Below are 18,676 nucleotides of genomic sequence, written 5' to 3' on the forward strand. Positions count from 1 at the left end.
GGGAAATAGAAGAAACAGTGCAGAGTATGGATTTTAGTGGATGCTAATGATGCTACCTTTAGAGATTAAAATACAATTTTAGTAGTATTTTTTACTATTACAATGATTGGTTTTGTAAACTTTTGTTTTCCTATGTGCAAAAACAACAACAACAAAAGTCGTGCAACATTTTCGCATATTTATCCTAAATTTCTGTTACTGTTTTCTGAGATTTGTTCGTGCGAGTGTCCCAAGACAGCTTCACCACACTCTCTTAACTGCACAAACTTGTCGTAAATCGCTTGTTTCAGGCTGATGGGTGCCACCATTCTTTTCAAGAGGATGTGCGCCTTTGTGAGATTTGATTATTAGCAAAATCAATGCTCCTAAAATTGCTGTGTAACGTTGCCTGTTCTGCTGCACTTGTGGGCAAGTTTCATTCACAAAAATGTTACAAAAAGAGTAAGTACTGTGAAGCTTCAAGTCCAGCTTTCAGAAATTATCAGTGGTGGTATTGGAGCATCCAAAACTATTAGAAAACATCTTTAGTTACACAGTCGAGTGCAACATAGGATGATACTGAACAGTGACCTGCATAGAGACCGCGAGTCAGCTGTCAGTCAGCAACTACTGAACTGTATGAGTTGCTGTGAAACATGCCAAATAAAATGATGATGATCTGGTGAGCAGAATATTAACGTTGCATTAAGTTTATTTTAGTTAATATACTTATGTTATATTTTATTTCAGTATCATATTTAAACTCCAAATTTATTATATAGTGTTTTGTTGCCTTGTGGAGAAAGGCAGACTGTACAGGACTTGCACAACAGGTCTGGACCACTCCTAAATTTTGCAAGTACCGAAGAGAAAACACAGCAAAATTGGTGAATGCCATAAATTCTTTTAATCTGTTGTACACTACGTGCCACTTCTAAATAAATCTGTTTGTACAAGTGGTTCTTGCATGAGGCTCGTTGTGTTGTGCAGATTATGAATTCACAGTTCATGCCAGAAAACAATGCACGGCTGCAAGTCGCTGGCTTACTGCCAAGTATCACTACTACAGGCCCATTTATACTCCTGCGTAGTGTCTACGTGCGTACCTATGCCATGCATTTATACTTGTGCGTAGGTGTGTCCGTCATTCTGCAATTACACCCCCAAACGCTAGTCGGCAGTAGCGCCCACTGTGTTGACTTTTGCCGGCCGAGCAGGCTAACTTCAAGTTTAGCCCTCCGCTAACGTAAATGGGGGTAAAATTGTAAACGTGCGGCTGGTGTAGCCTTTTCAAATGTTACCGAGAGAATGGATCACATTCTGATAGTGAAACGAGTCATTTCGCTCGGGTTACGACGGTCAAATATATTGATACACTGTGTTACTAGTGTGCTAGTAAATGTTACCTCAAAGCGCGGGGTACTTCCGGTCGGCTCGGAGGCATTGCGAGGCTACCCAGCCGACCAATCACAGAGCTTACGGTCTGCGTCGACTCAACGTGTAGTTAAATTTTTGAGGAGGTGCACGTCAGGCGACGGCGTAGGCTACGGGGCTACGTAGAGGCTACGCTGTCGCCTGACGATTTGACGCAGAAGTAATTATTGCACTTTAAGATTCTTGCTCCACTCACTTATCCTCCTCATATGTGGCAATTCTCCATCTCCGTTTTCTCCTCACTAAACTACAGAAATCAGATGCAAGGTGTGGTGATTTTAATCAACAACAGTACATCTGTCCTTCAGCTGTACAATGCAGTCAGACATGCAGTCAGTCAGACAGGACAGGGTTAATCCCTAACATGTCTGCTGCTGCTGCTGGAGCACTCCAGTAACTCAGGAGTGCATGGGGTACACAGTATAACGTGCATGCTGTAGGATTAGGGCTTTTTGAATCACACATCAATGACTGGGATCAAAAGTCTGAAAAGAGGGTGTCCACAGCCATTTTGTCCTCCCTCTGCTAACCAGACCTCTTTGACAGTTTACTGTTCTTTAGTCCCTCCTCTCATCCTCTATTAGTTGTACCAACATTCCTTGTGCTTTTTACTCCTTTACGCTGCATCCCTTCCTCTTTTTTTTCCACCTTTCTGATCTCTGTGCACCGTCGGGCTGCAAATTATGTTGTCTGTGGTGGCCAGTGTGTTGCAAGGGGCCCAGGGCCAGCTAACAAGGTTGTTGATCTGGAACAAAGGTGACATGACCAAAGCATGCTGTGGGAGAAGAGTGGATTGAGTGTGTGTGTGTGTGTGTGTGTCTGAGTGAAAGAAAGACCTCTGACAAACACATCCCAACTGTCACCTGGATGGCGGTTCACACACTCGCACATACATATCACATCTCTGTAGTCTAATACTGTGGAGCCAAAAATTACATTGTAATGTGGGCTGTGCAATGATTCAATATAATCACATATATATACACATCGCTTAACACGACAGAAGTTATAATAGTCATAGATAGATGTATTAAGTTATAGGATTATCACAAAAATGTTCTGGTAAAACAAAAATATATAATAATAATAATAAATAAATAAATGATTATGATGATAGTAATTTATTCCATATTTCCCAAAACCTTCAATCAAATGAGGATTTTAATTAAATTCAGAACACTGCTGACAATGGAGTGGCTAAAACCGTAACTCTCTCAGAAATATATACATAAGAGTAACACACTTGAGAGGTGTCACTGGTGGTGACCGTGGGGTGCTGCAGCCCACGTGTGTGGAGGGTAGGGGGTAATGTCACCAGATGGCCTTCAACCCCCCCCCCCCCACACCCACCCACCTCTTCCATGTGCACAGATGCTTCAGACACAGATCTGTGCTGCAACCAGGCCACGTAGAGATTTGTTATTCTAGAAACACCAGCAGCGACACTGTTGTACATGATTATGGAGGTCTGTACTCACACCTTGCTAAGTTTATCTGCCTGTAAAAATAAAACTACATGTAGTTCAAGAGGAACTACAGATCCGTCGCCATAATAGCCCCTTCCCAAACCCCCTATGGTGGGCACAGCGCCAGGCAGACAGATCAGTGCTCCTGACCCAGCATGGCCACAGACAGTGGAGACTGGGATGACTCAGCTGGCTGTTCTTGATGGTGGACCCCAGGGGGTGTTTGAGGGATTAGTGGGGCTCTGAGGGCAAGGGGATACCAGAGTTTGCACAAAAGAACGTCTACGCAGAGTAAAGTTACAATCAACAGAATCTGCTGATATCTGAACTTCATTTGAATCTCAGAGTACATAATTTTGGTTATTTTGAGCTGATTAATCGGATTGAGCTAGTCAACACAGCTCTGAGCCCACAACCGTCAACAGAGGAGAACTGTGACACAGTTGAAATGGTTCCCTGCCCTCCGGAAATTTCCAAATAAATGTCTGTGAACCAAGCAGTGCTTAGCAACAGGGCCTCAGTCTCTCTCAATGGGAAAAGGGGAAACACTTTCTGGGGTGCATGAATCAGTGCCCTCCATTCTGACATAACTGGGTACACTGGGCTCTACCACGTCTTTTAAACCCTAAAACCAACAAAAGTATCTTTGCCGACTTCCCAAGGAAACGAAGAGATGCATTTGCCTCACACAACACATTTGAATTATTTCCAATATTGCCCTGACAGACAGTGAAGATTCTCATAGCTCTGTATTTGCTCTAAATCTTGAGGTGCTCTTCAGTCTCACAGCATTTGATTAAAATGGCGGACCTGTCATCATTGAGTGCTTTTGACTGTTTACGAGAGGGAGCTCACCTAAATTCAAGCAGCTTTGTCAGCTGAGAGGAGTGGAACCTGTGTAACAAAGAAAAAGACTTAATACAACTAAATAATGTGAGGAATCACAGTTGCAGAAATCTTGTGACGCCTCCATCAGGCAGCATTAACTCTACAAGTGTGTCAGCAGGGAAGTGTGTGAGTCATCGAGTTGGGTTTTACCAAAGTCTCCACCTCTGCACAAGATAGGGAAAACCCAGCCAACTGAGTCCCAGTCAAGGCAACTGTGAACAAAAGAGACCTATGCTCCAATAAGAGCCGGGCTTAATGAAAAGAGAAACAGCCTGCCAATAAAGGCATACAAGTATCCACATAAACCTCTCAGCCTGAAGCTGCCAGCCTTCCTCTTCAGGATGTACACTCTGCACCACCAGTGCAATAAAAGGATGAGCATTGAGTGCCCTGCACTCAATAAGACATCACAGTGCTATATCCAGTCCTCCTCTCTCCTGAGCCACTGGGTTGAACCATATGGTCAACAATGCTAATCAGCAATGCCAGGCATGACATCATATATCCATCAACATTTCAATGACTGAAACATGTTTTAAGTATAGGAAGTTGCCCATTTCTTCAGTGCAATAAAGTCTTTTTTAATACGCCCTAATGTCAACAAGCTTGAAGATTATCACCTTTACATCCACTGCCCCGCTGTGTGGATGGAAGTCATCAGAGAGGTTATGTCAGCGCTATGCTATGCTATGCTTGATTTGATGTGAAAGGTAAGCTAGAAAATCATGCAGTCAGGAAAGCAAATGACCAACAGAGTTCTGCGTGCATGCAACTCAAATCTCTTAAAACTCCTTGTTCATAAGCTTCACACGTGGGGACTTTGGCTTTGAGGAGTAAAGAAATAAGATGGTAATTTAGCGGCACAAAAATAGACTAAATGAGCAAACTGGATCAGAAGAAAGGCATGTTTGTAACCCTGCAGAACAGCAGAAACATTCAAAAGTTGATATGGATTTGGCTGTTAATTAAATAAGCAAAACAGACAAAAAGAATTCAGTTATTTGAGCAGACAGCTGTTGCTTATCAGTGAGCACAAAGAACTCTGTTAAGGCAGTTTGGTTACAGTGTGACTCAGCAGAGGCCTCCCTAAGCTAAGAGACAGGGCTGGGGTCACTTCTGTCTCCCTTACAAGCCCTCTGAAAATACAGATGTTCTTTTAACTTGGGCTGAATAAATAAAGAAGTGAACTTGATGACTACACTGCCGTAGCTTGTTTTGTTACAGCACATGCAAAATCTGGAACCGCTTATTAACTTTTTTTCGGTCTACAAAGACATTACCTCTATGAGATATCTACTCTATCTACAAAATTTGAAATTTTTTTTGAAGGTCATGGTAATGTCCTCCTTGTTCTAATGCGGTGGCAAAAAACCTCTGCTCTCAGGAGATACAAACCAAACGGCCTCTTGGCAGGGAGCCATCAGTAGACAGCGACCACATGGCAGAGCTCACCTACACCTTGCCTGTTAACAACCAAAAACATCTAAATAAACAAAGGACAGGATCAGACTTTGATTTTAATTCTGTCATGTTGGAGGGTCACCGCAGTGTCACATGTGTGCTCAATAGACCATGATGTAACATATTTAGAACTAAAACGACTGGTCAATAGATAAAAAAAAGAGAATCTGCAACAACTGTGATAATCAATTAATCGTCATCTTTTAAGCCAGTGTTTCCCAATACGTTCATTTATTTGTGGCGAACCGCCACAATATCACCGCTGACCACCACATATTCGATTTTTTTGCTAGGCCTATTTAAAATCATATTTGATTGCAGAGCGCCGTAGCGCATTCGTGCAGCACATCCTCTCGCTCGTCCCTCTTGCTCCCTCACTCTCTCTCCCTCATGAACACAGCTGTACAAATCTGTCCAACACAACGCTGTCAATGTCAGAGACCCAGCTTGAAAAAAGTTATTAGCAAGCTTCTAAGGAGAAGTTAATGTTAGAATACAGCTGGGTTTTCAAGGCTAGCACGCTGTATATAGCTGGTAGTCAATACTGACTGCACACGCCCAAAATCCAGTGTTTCCCACAGATTGACAGCGTAACTGTGGCGGGGGGTTTAATAAACGTTAACAATCGCTAACATATTATTACACTTAGTAAAAGTAGGCTACCATTTCTTGAGGTTCAGCAAAAACATGTGGCGTTAACCGCTTTCAAACAATGTGAACAGCGCGTGTGAAGTGTCTGAAAAAGACCTTAATAAGTGAATGCATAATTCAGCAAAACGGATGTTGTAGGCTACCTGCCGAAATTTGCATCCACCTCTTTTCTCATTATAAAAGAGCGTTACCTCCCGCGAGGTGTATGCAATTCATAGCAGGCATGCAGAATTCAGCACAACACCTGCGCTGCAAAACGTCACTGACTTGATGGAGCTGTTTTTATTCCCCTATCTATCAAGTCGGCGAAAGTCAGCCAGTTATCTCGAACGCACCTGTTGACTACCAGTTACACAGCGTGCTAACTTCGACAGCTGTTTTACAAAGTTAACATAGCTATCCTTATTAGCTAGGATCCTTACATGCTCGCTAATAACTGTTTTGAAGATAGGTCTCACATTGACAGCCTTGTGTTGGACAGGTTTGTGCAGCGGTGTTTTTGATATCAACCATTCAATTCACAGACGGGTCTGTTGTCCATTTTTGCGAGAGAGAGAAAGTGCCTGCCCAAGTAAAGCCTATGTGTGGGAAACACTGAAATCATATGATGCAGGTCGAGTACAAACGCTGGTGCAAAGTAGTAATAAACTGAATATCACAGACCGTTTGAAACAGTAAAAACACATACGAATGGATTCTTTCCCTTAATTCCTCCCCTGAGGTACATAATGCCATTTTGCTGGTGGTTTTGCAGGCCATCTACTGGATGATGACAGTGAAGTAATCATGCCTCATCAACTCAGAGAATACATAGTGTCTTCATTAACCTTTCAAATATCATGACTTCACCCATAAGCTTCCAAAGGCAGAAAACCACAAAAGTACTAATTTGTCATTTTTCTGACATTACTTTACATACATCTTTTAATGAGTGGGGAGATGTTCCACCGTCTAAATCCTAATCATTTACCAAGTAAGTAATGGAGCAAAATGACTGAATAAGGAAACAAACCATCCTTCTCACACTAAACGTAAAATCTAGTTTAGCCAAGCAAACTTCTGTCTTTGTGACGAGGCCTGTAAGTGTGAACCTCTCAACCACTGCCTCCTCCCTGAAGTCTCAGGTGGTGCACAAGCTCCTCGCCTGGGCTATTCCAGGAATGCATGTCATTAACTGGGTCACAATCACAAGGGAAATTGGCAGCTTATGTAGGACATGATGGCTTGTTCATTGAAGGAAATTTGTTTCTTACTCAAATATGAAATTCTAGGATATGTAGATTTTTTTGTAAAGAATGGATCAGATGAGTTTAATAAGCATATTGCGCACATTTTAAGTTGATGATTCTCATGTCATTCAGACTTCATGTGGTTAAATGCACTAAACTACACCACACCACACTGTCCACTGACTTTGCTTCTCCCGCTGAGCTGAGCTTACTTGATGTACGACAAACATTTGAGGGGCTAATAGACAGTTTGATGGAACTGTTTACATCAGCTCTTATGCTGACAAGAGATAAAGTGATAAAATCAATCAAACAAACTAATTATCAAATTAAAAATTCTTTCAGACCTTAATTTGGTTTCTTTAAACAAACAAAAACAAATGGTGCGCTAACAAGTATCAAGACTGAGTCCTTATTGCAGCAACCCGGACCCTTTGCTGCATGTCATAATAAATACATTTTTTTTTTTTTTTTTGAGCTACTCGGGTGTCCCTTAATTTGGTTAGAGTGTGGAAGAACATAGTTACAAGTTGTTACAAGTAGTTGTTATGAGTGAATGACAAATACTTACATAGATGAGGCCAGAGTAGTAACGGTCTTTGAGATTGTGAAGCACGGAGGCTTCGTTCAGGCAGGTGAGTTCGGCCATGTCCTCTACCTTGCTGAACTTTGGCGGGTTCATCTTCTGGATGTCATCCTTGTTGACCACCGCCTTCTTCCCATTCTCTGCCAGCTCCACCACCACCTCATCTCCACGCTCCTCGCGAACGCTAGCAGCCTCAAAGCCGTGGCGTTCTGATGGGATCCATACTAGCCTCTTGGCAGTCCAGTCAGCCTGTGCGGCCGGGTTGTAGACCACGGCGCGGTCCACAAAGAGGTACCGCTCCGGGTCCTCCTGCACACTCCTCTGTGACATTGCTGCTGGAGACCAGAAACAGAACACACTAGGCCACCTGTAGAGATGAGAAAATTATCATGTTTATCTGACCAACAAAGAAAATGCTACAATAAGAATTCATGCAGCTGACCAATGTCACACCGTTCACTTTATAGAGCATGTGTGACTCAAGAGTGTAAAATATCCTTTTAATAGGCCTTTCAAGTTCACTTTTTGCACTATGTAAAATGTGAAGCAAAGGCACCTGGAGATCAGAGAACTCTTTTAGCCAATCACAGGAGTTCATTTTGACGTCTGTCAGCATCCAACGTTTTTTTCCAAATTGAGATGAAACCACGCCCACTTCTGTCAGACGAAAGCCTCGGCGATGCTGAATTTGAAAGAATTTTTGTATCAGAGTGTTGAGTACTTCTGAAGGACTGTGAGTAGGGCTGCACGATTCGGAGAAAAAGTCATATTGTGATTATTGTGGACAATATTGCGATTCGTTTATAATGGAATAAATGGTACCATGACTCTACTTGCTTGATTGTCAAGGAAAATGCACAAAATACTGTCATTTTGAAATGTGTTTTTCTCAACTTGAACAAAGTTAAACAATATTTATAACAATAACTTTAGTAAAACAGATGTAAAACAGAACAAGGCATGCATGTTGCTCTTAGGAGGAGGCAAATACTGGCACAGCGGCATCCTGGATCTAAATCTACATCGGTCCACTGTACAGGCTCTTTCCACAACCTGGAGGAGGAACTAGTGTCAATGAGTTTATTAGTATAATATTATAACATTAAATAAAGAGCATATTGTTCAGTTAATAATATACTGTTAGTATAATGTTAATATATTAATTACTATATTTATTATAATTTCATGTAGGCTATACTATTTTACCACTAGTTGAATATTAAATCTAGTTACAACTGTTTCATTTCTGTGGGTTGTTTTTATTTATTTAATCCTTGTGCAAGCAAAATTATCTATATTAACTTGTCAATAATCATATTGTTCAACATTTAATGATTTGCTGTAGCACGTCAAACTATTTATAATGTCACGCCCCATCCAGGCTGTGATTGGTCGGTTGACGAGAAGTGAATGACATCGGCTTTATAGCTTTATGAAAAGTTGAAAAATAAAAACTATTAATACAGCTAACGTTAACTGGCCAGCCATCCAAAGCCAGTGCAGATATGTTTTGAACGATTAGCGTCGGGGCAGGGAGGGGGGGTTATGGTAGGTTGTTATCTTTAACGTTACTCGCTCACTGCCCATATATTACTTTTTGTGGTTCGTAATTATCTGTTTTAGGGGCACATGCGAGAGCCCAGTGTGGGCGGAGATAATGAGCAGACTGCAGTGCAAACTGAGAGTCTCACACACACAGCACACTTTTTCTGCTTAAATCGCACACTTTTTGCGGTTAAGTAATCGCACATGACGACATCGCGATTGCAATTAGATTAATCGTGCAGCCCTAACTGTGAGTTAACTGTTTGACTCAAGCATGGAGGTTGTTTTATGTGCTCAGCTCAGAAAGGAGTTTTGGTGAAAAGTGAGTTAGTAAAACTCTGGTTGAATTGCCAACTGACTCTAGTAACCTACAGGTTCCCTGAGTTTCTCTGTCTCCTCCTTTTGCAAAGCCAGACACGCTGTTTTATGTCCTCATTGATTTATTCTTATCAAAGCGCATGAATTAGCAGAGGTTCACTGTATGTCAGAATTTAAATCCTGGATTGATATTAGTTTGTTACTCAGCACCATCTAAAGTTACCACCTGTATGCGCTGTCAATCATTTCTTTGAACAGTGTTTTTTGCCTCAAGTCACACTAAAACCTCTGCATGTGCTTCATTTTATGACTGGACGTTCTTTTTTGTCCTTTATTGTATTTTTTTACAGACCAACACTGTGAAGCTGTGCCAACAAGACAGCTGTCGGCAGAGCAGTTCCACTAAATTGTGGCACATAATGTGTCATCTTAGTTTAAACTGTAAATATCAGTATGAAGCTTTAGACACGTAGGATCAATGTATAATTATCTCTATCCCTCAAGATGTGATTGGCCGTCCCGATGGAACATAATTCCTATAATAATGGAGATTTTAGGTTGCGGGTGTGTGAATGTGTTTTGCACCATATTCAGTGCAGCAACTGTAGTAAAAATGTTAGGCCATGAGTTTCTTAATTTAGTGATTTGAAGAATAGGATTTATGCACTTGTTTGTGGGGGAGAGAAATAAATCTAAAGCACTTTTTCCCATGACATATTCCACTGCCACAGGTGCTCATACCTTCATATTTTCACAGCAGACATCTTGACTTGTCATAGTAGGAACAGCACAGGTGTTACCAATAAAATTAACGATGGCTCATTAAGGGAAAAACATGTTTATCAAGGACTTTCCCTCAAATTCTGTTCCATCCGGGCATCCCAGTAAGTCATGATAGTGAGCCAACATGCACAACACGAGGACCATGAAACTGAAACAGCTATCATTCATTTTATTATTTACACTTGTGGTTTTCCTACTGCGAGATGCCAAAATGTCTTCTGTGAAAAAGCAGTACCTAAATGAGAATTTTCCAGGTCGCCTGCGAGTCGCCTGGATTAGGCAAAATATTTGATTTTTTTCCGCAGAGTGAAAAGAGATAATAAGTATGTGTCCTGGTCACAGTTCAGTTTTAAAATCCTGTGTGAGACAGCGCTGTCGGGAGAAGAGTCTGTGACACAGAACGGTGTAGCTGACTTTGCGATGCCCTGCATTTCCATCTCCCTTATCTATTTCCATTACAGTTAGTTTTGAGGAGTAGATTGGAAATTTCGGGATAGAACAAGGTTTATGAAATGTATAGCCCACCATGCTGTTATCATGTGTTGTTCTATGTATAATGATGCAGCTTTAAAAAGTTTTTTTTTTTAAATTGTGATTCGTGATTCAACTGAAAAAAATAATGTGATTTGATTTAAATCATTGGCATTTAAGAGACAGCCCTTTCTGAGTGGAAGACATGCAAGAATATAGTACTCGTATATCACAATATATGTAATTTTATATTGATTGTTATCACAATATAATACATTTTCTGGAAAAATAATTCCGAAATTGTTAATAGGTAAAATAACCGGACAAGAATGTCTTAAACGGGTTGTGAAACTGACAATAGCCAAATTCAACCAGGGACGTTAAAGTGAGCACTACCATGGTATATAACAGGTTCAGAAAAACCTCTCATTGATGATCATATCACTGTACATATTACCATGTCATCCAACTGGAGTCGGCGTTAAAGTATTTTATGCCCCCCCAAATAGAATTACAATAAATTACAAAACAATATAATTTTTATTTAATTTACATTTCATTGAGCAACAAATATATACATTTACAAACAGCTTTTAGTTTTCAACTAATTAACTAACAAAAAATTCAGTGTGGCTCTGTGAGGAAACCCCCCTGCTTTCCCCCTCCCAACGCACTTTGGTACATGCATGAAATTAGCAGTAGATTCTTGGCGGCAGTGCACATCAAAACAAAGCAAGCAGTTCAAAACGCTCGAAAGTGGACATTAGAAAATGGTTCCATACCCCAGCGGCTTCACCCACACCTATAAAACCTAACTCTGAATCTCAAATGACTGTAGATACAGCTAGATAAGGACAGCCCGGTGTTGTGCCGAATTCTGACTGCCTGCCAAGAATTGTATGCACCTCCAAAAACTGCTTTTAAATGCTATAGTATTGTTTGTGGGGTACATCGGTGGTCATAAATAATTGTAAGTAGCTTATTTTATGACCGTTTAGAGTTGTTAATATTTTATTATACTAAGTAGTATACTAAGTAGTAAGTAGCATTCCTTATGATTCAGCAAAAATATGTGTTGATAATAACATTTGATCACTGTGCACAGCAAAGTGTCTAAAAATGACCATAAGAGGTGCCTGCCTAGAATTGCATGCACTTCGCAGGTGGTAACGCTAATTCATGCTGAGAAAAGAGGTGGATGCAAATCTCGGCAGGTAACCTACAACATCTTGTTCTGCCGAATTATGCATCCACCTCTTTTCGCAGCATGAATTAGCGTTACCACCTGCGAGGTGCATGCAATTCTAGGCAGGCAGGCAGAATTCGGCACAACTGGCTAGTTTGTGGCTCCACGGACGCTAACATCGTTGTCCAAACATCACTAAACGCTTGAGGCCCACTGTGTTGACGGCACTCCAACTGGCCATGGTATCTGGTGCTTCTACCGCGACCTAAGAACATTCGTTCTCCACTCTCAAATATGTGTTCTCAGAACACAGGAGTGCTTCGTGCCAGACTTCAATATTTTCAAGAAGTTCCTATCAGCTCACAAGCGGCCGGTTGTTATCTTATTTATCTAACTGGTAGTATGTAGCCTTCTGTCAAAGTTCACTATTTTCTAGTTTTGCTGTGTTTTGATTAGACTATCAATATAGTAGGCTAGCCTATTAACTAGCACACGGAACTAGCCTATTAGGCTAGTTCCGTTTTTTTCCATTTTGCGCTGTCCGTTGTCCTGAAACGTCCCCCCCGCCGCTACCATTGATAATGGTAGCCTACATGGTGCTTTTTTAGTAGTAGCATAGTGTAAACGCTTATGGTAGAGCAAACTAGAATTAAGATGTGTCTCATGTCAGTGAGCTAGCAGTTAAACTACGTTTGCAGTGTTAACTTTGTTTAAAGAGGTGCTCAGGGTCGGTTTAGGAGGAGTTGGTTTGCATCACTTCAGGCTAATTACTTACAGAAAAGACAGCATCAATAATAACTAGGCCTAGGCCTATAGAATATCTGAAAAAATTCCCCATCACTAGTGCCCACCCATTGAAAATAAATGCCCCCCTGCTGAGCTCAGTCTGACGCCGGCTCTGCAACCAACTATAATACCAAACTACCTCCACTAGATCTAACTGTTGAATGGTAGCACCATGACTAAGATTTTGAGGATTTCAGATATTGATTCAACTAAGCTGCAATCAATACAGCTGAACATTGAAGCTGATGGTAAAGTGCTTTAAGGATAATGCAGCTTCTCTAATGGCTGCTAAATGCTGAGTCCAAGAAAACTCAGATTGCATTTTAAGGCATTGGAATCCCTCAATCAACAAAAACTATATATTTCCTCCACGAGAAGTTAGGCTTTCAATGGCAAATGCCATCATTTCTAGACTTTGTAGATTTAATAAGTATATTTCAGTGCCTGTCTGATTAAAGTTTCACAGCTTATCACTCATCCATGGTGGTTGCTGTTTGTCTGTCACAACTCAGTAGGGACTTTTGATGGCTAACCTTGTATTAATGTACTAGTCGAAAAATGTGGGCCATCTGAAAGCATCGGACCCTCTCTGTGTACCTGTGTGCGTATATACTAGATGTATGAAGAAGACTAGTGTCACAGTCAGTATTTACAGATAGATTTCTGAATCCTCATTTCTTATAAACTGTAACAGAGTGAAAGAAATTGAAAGAAAATTGAAAGACATTCAAACCAAATAAAAATACAAGGTGTGTTATTTGTGTTCTGTCTTTTAGTTGGATGCATTCGCTGTCTTTCCTTTTGCTTTAGGGCAATATTTTTGGCCCACACAGACTGGTGTGTGTGGTGTTCAAGCCTTTATACCTCCATCCCTCTGCAGAACCAACCCACATGTACAGTAACTTCACCATTTGAGCCTTTTCAGTAGCCAAGGGAACCCTGTCTGTGTTGTGTAATAAAAACATTTTTGAACCATAAACCAAGGCATTCACTTCTAAATCATATAATTGGCTCTGAAACGATTAGTCGATTTGTCAGCTGGCAGACATTTTTTCAGCATGATAGATTAATTAGGTCATTTTTCAAGCCAGCATTTCCAAAGATTTCCTAGTTTCAGCATCTCAGGTGTGAGGATTTGCTGCTTTTCTTTGTCGTCTTTGATAGTAAATTAACACATTACCGGTTTCAACAGTTGGCTGGACAAAACAAGCTATTGAAGATGTTGTAATTGGCTTTAGGCATTTTAAGATTTTAAGATTTTATAGGTAAAATGATTAATCAAGGAAATCATCTGCAGATAAATAGACAATGAAAATGACTGTTAAATGCAGCCCTAATAAAATAAAATATCTTTTGGGCTTTAGGTGACAGGCATGTTTTAACTTTTTTCATAGACCAAAAGGACTACTTGTCAATTAAATTAATCATATTTAATTGACAAGTAGTCCTGCAGTCCTACACATACTACGAAATGACTGGAGAGTGGCTTTAAGATTATGTAATTCAGGAGGAGGATACAACTACAACATAAATGATAAAATAATACATATCCACAAACTGAGCAGAAAACAGACAGAACAGAGTAACTTTGTAAAAACATGGCATGATGCTCTCAAACAGCTGATCCACAATCAAGAAGCACCTCTCCAGCTTGCTTTTTATTAATCTAAGACAACATCAGCTGATGATTGCTCAGAGATATTTAACCTACAATCAAGTCCCATGCTTAAACCAGGCGCTGGTTAGAAAAGAATCTGGGTCAGGTCAAGGGATGGGATGGGATGGGATGGGATGGGATGGGATGGGGGGGATCAGTGTGGCTGCTGGCTACTCACTGCATCCCCTCACTCTGAGATGGAAAACAGCAACTTTTATCCCCTAATTCAGCTCCATACCACGGGAGTCTACAGCACACCGCACATACGGTAGGACATTTCAACAAGAGAGAGTCAAGATATTGCAATTAGCTAGCGTGGACTGATATAGCCCGGCTGGGCCAAACAGCTGCATGAGCTAGGTTAGCCTGCTAACGTTAGCTTAAAGTTGGCGTGCTGAGCCTCACATCACACCCGCTCGAAAAGATGCCTGCCAGGACTCAACAGCTCCGATTAACCAACTAACCACAACTGGAGAGGTCTATAGTGGCTCGACTGTTACTTTAAGCAATCAGAAGATGAACAACAATTCATAAAGAGTCTGATTTCTATGCAAATGAGAGTTTTAGGGATGAACTGAGCAGTCTCCCATCATGGGTGTGGGTGGCTCAAAGACGTCTGTCTGGGTGGGGATAAAAGCAAGCGGACAATGACCACACCGTTTCACGTTAGCTCATAAAGACTCAACTTCTAAAACAGATACCTGCAACAAAATACTAGTTTAAGACTATATCTGACTAAAATAAACAGCACGTTGGCTCCGCGGCGCCGGCTAACATTAGCAGAGCTGATGGTTCCCCATCATTGAAAAGTCATGGCACAATAATCCGCTAGCTAACGGTTACTGTTGCTAACATCCTCACTGAAACGGCTTTTCTTCTGAACTCACCACACACAGTAGATGAAGAAACCCGGCCCAGGTGTTTATCGGTATCCAACAAGGTAAATGTTTTAATCATCCAATGCGTGCTAAAATAGTCCCTTCTTCTTTCGTCCGCTCTCTCATCAGTGGTACTCCCCCACCATCCAACACCCTCTCAACCGAACTCTCGCCGGCCGGGGAGGATGCACCGCACCGCCGCACTCTTTTTTTAGGGGGGCGACGCCTGCAACAAATTTCTGGAATGTGATTGGCTGTTAAAGTCTGAAGCCTAACCGCGATTGGTCAATAATAATTTCCATCCCAAAACTTTGAGATTTGACGACTGCCGCCCAAGAAATCGACACCTGCAGACCGGTGGATGCTGCTGCTATGGCTTTATATGGTCCTTGTAGAACATTAATTTTTTTTCAGTGATTTTATAGTCCTCTTATAAGTAATGGAAAAAGATTTATATTTTTAAATTTTATAGAGATACACATGGTCAAAGAAATGACCAAATCCAAGAACAATTGACACTACACACATTATCTTATTGTACTAGATATGTCATTTTATACATCATACCCTACGCTACTGTTTACTAGTCTATTTTCCTATATCCTAAAATGGCTTTCTTATTTCGATTTCTTGCATAGATTTTCCTACTTCTACTCTTCACTCTCTTCTCTATTTAATCATTTATATGGGTGTATATTTATCTTTATTAAATTTTGATTATGGTGCAGTTCTATTTCTGTCGGAAGTCCGTTTTTATCTTTATGTTTCTTATGCTACAACATTACCCCGCCCCCATCAATAACGTGTTATCTTATTTGTCTTTTATTCTTTTTTTTAATGTTATCTAATTTTTCTTATTTTTAAATAAAAACATTATATTATACTGTATATCTTTCTAAAAACACGTTTTTGCGTAGTGCTTTTGCTGAATGCACAGTTTTTACAGGGAAAAGGAGAAAAGAAAACAATTTAAATAATAAGTAATAATAAATAATGGGACTATGAAATCATAAAAATGATGATGAGATCCATGAGATCATCAGACACGGTAGGATAACATTTTATAAAAAATAGAGAAATATATAAAATTACAAATATGGAAAGGTATATCACAAGAAACATATTAGTTACAATATTCATAATACCTTTCTTCTAAAAGAATGTTGTAGAAGGGACTAAAAAGATGTTACAGACCTGTAACAGCCTGTCTACTCTCAATCCAAAGTCTGGGAGCTAAAACTGAAAAAAGCTCAGTCAACCTTTGTCACCAGCTGCAACCCAGGACTTCAAGTATATCCTGGAAACAGTTAAATTTATTATGTCTGTCCTGTTCATTCTTTGTTTTTCAGACTGGCAACACATTTTAGTGTGTTAAAATAGTGCCCTCTGTTGCATAAAGACAGATATTGCTAATGCAGAGCATGGCCTCCATGTAAAATAGACCGATAATGATGATAGAAAAGAGTTGCTTACTTTAGTAGAAACTAAACAAAACAGAGCAGAGAGCAAATCTTGATCCAAATAATTTCCAGTGATCCTAAATGTGAAATTAAATGAGTTCATCATTGTTTACTGACTCATCTTTGTGTTATTATATCAAATCCAACTTAAAGTTTACTGCTACAGATTTGTGCTTATTGAACTTACTGGACTTGCATTCAGCCCAATAAAATCTAGGATTTGGCACAAAATTAAGTCAGTCGTATTTATGTGTTTACTATGTGTTGTGTTATAAGTTCTTTGAACTTTTAAAGTGTTGCATGGATTGGCATTATTTATTAATAATAAATTGTAAAGGTGCTGTTTATAATTTAGATAAATTATTTACTCTCTGCCATTATTGCTCCTCAGTAATCTAATGTGGCCACACATTGTCCACATGTATCCTGCAGGAACTGCAGCATTTTTCTTCTCTAAATTATCTAACTGGCCATGAAACAGAGCCAGAGATCCGCTGTGAAGCAGTTGTCAGACAGAATGGTTTGGATTAAAAGTTATTTGATAAAATGTCCTCAAGGAACCCAGATAAGGTTTGGTATTAGACAGGATTTAATTCAAAGTCAATACTGTAGGTGGGAAATGAAACTAGTCATTTCAATGTCTATGAAGATGTAAGCTAATTTATATTAGCAGACATTGGAGTCAAAGAGGTAACCATTTGTTTCTCTAAAAGTTAATTAACTGGCTATGCTTTAAAAATGCCAAGGTCATTTAAAAAGACTGTTCTGAAAGTTTTTATCAGTCAGATGCATGATAAAAAATATATTTTTAACTGTTTCCCAAGTTAACTGGATAGGAAACTGTCAGATATGGGAAACAGGTTGAAACTCTTCTTTATTGTGCAGCAGACTGAAGTTTTTATATGTAAAAGGGTCTTTGAAGAGTCTGATGATTCTGAAAAGATCTTCAGGTTAGTGTTTTGTTGGTTAATAATTTTTTGAGAAACTTATGCTTTCCTCTGTGACCTGAATAAAAGACTGCTTTTAACTTACATGAGAGGGAATACTGGGGCTAGTGGTAACTTGCTGGCATTGGGGCTGAGGTGAGCAGATATTCTGGTTGTTAGATTCATATTAAACAATGTTGAATCAAAAAGTGTAATAGTTATAAAACCAGGTGAAGCTGCCCCAAGCATAGCTAGGTTAGCTAACTTTATGCCAGGCTAAAAGCCCAGTGTGATATGCCAAAGAGATGTAGCATTAAGCAAGAAAATCAGCGGCTGGTGAAGAATGTCAAACATTTTGCAAGCCAAAGAAAGTCCAATGTTTTTTTCCAGATGTTGGGAGACGAGAAATATAAAGTGAGCCAACACTAGACTTTCACTCAATAAGTGGCCAGAAAACGAACCTAGGAATGGATACTCATGTTGCTCTGTCTGCTGTATGTCAAAAATGGTGAGTTTCTCAGCGCCATTTTTACTATCAAAGCCCATTAAGCTGGCAGTATCTTGAGTAACATATTTTCCATAAGTGAGCCTAAACAAATTTTTATGGTTATTAAAAAACATATTAAGACAACTTGTTATTGACTCATCTTCCAAATCCTCCAACTTTCAAAGTACTGAAATTTACCAATTTACAAAATATCAAAACTTTGTTTGGCAAGTTTTTTAAAATATTATACTGAACGTTGCTTCCCTCAAGTTAAAGAGTAACATAAAACTAAATCCACTTTAAGCTAGCAAATCACATGTTTAGTAATTTTAGAATCAATTGAACCATTTCATTGCAACAGAAGTCACTTTCCTGTCTCACTTTCTCTGCAGGAAACAAATCATGCTAGTGCAACATTGGAGTCAAGATCTCTTTTCCCCTCACAACAATAAAAAGTATGATTGATTATTTATACACACACACAC

The 18,676-nt window shown here is 39.9% G+C and overlaps 1 protein-coding gene across 4 annotated transcripts in view; it reads right to left on the bottom strand.

Moving 5' to 3' along the window:
- Positions 1 to 15,494, bottom strand: part of LOC123970028 (myosin-10) — a 74,048-nt gene extending 58,554 nt beyond the window's left edge. For all 4 annotated transcript variants that reach the window (XM_046047882.1, XM_046047880.1, XM_046047879.1 and 1 more), the window contains exons 1-2: positions 15,328 to 15,494; positions 7,680 to 8,061 (exon numbers count right to left, since the gene is read on the bottom strand). In XM_046047882.1, the coding sequence (XP_045903838.1) occupies positions 7,680 to 8,024 (345 nt within the window). In that variant the 5' untranslated portion in view covers positions 8,025 to 8,061; positions 15,328 to 15,494. The remainder of the gene's footprint in view (positions 1 to 7,679; positions 8,062 to 15,327) is intronic.
- Between the last annotated feature and the right edge of the window lie 3,182 nt (positions 15,495 to 18,676).

This window comes from Micropterus dolomieu, linkage group LG04, assembly GCF_021292245.1.
Source record: "Micropterus dolomieu isolate WLL.071019.BEF.003 ecotype Adirondacks linkage group LG04, ASM2129224v1, whole genome shotgun sequence".
Taxonomy (NCBI): Eukaryota; Metazoa; Chordata; class Actinopteri; order Centrarchiformes; family Centrarchidae; genus Micropterus; species Micropterus dolomieu.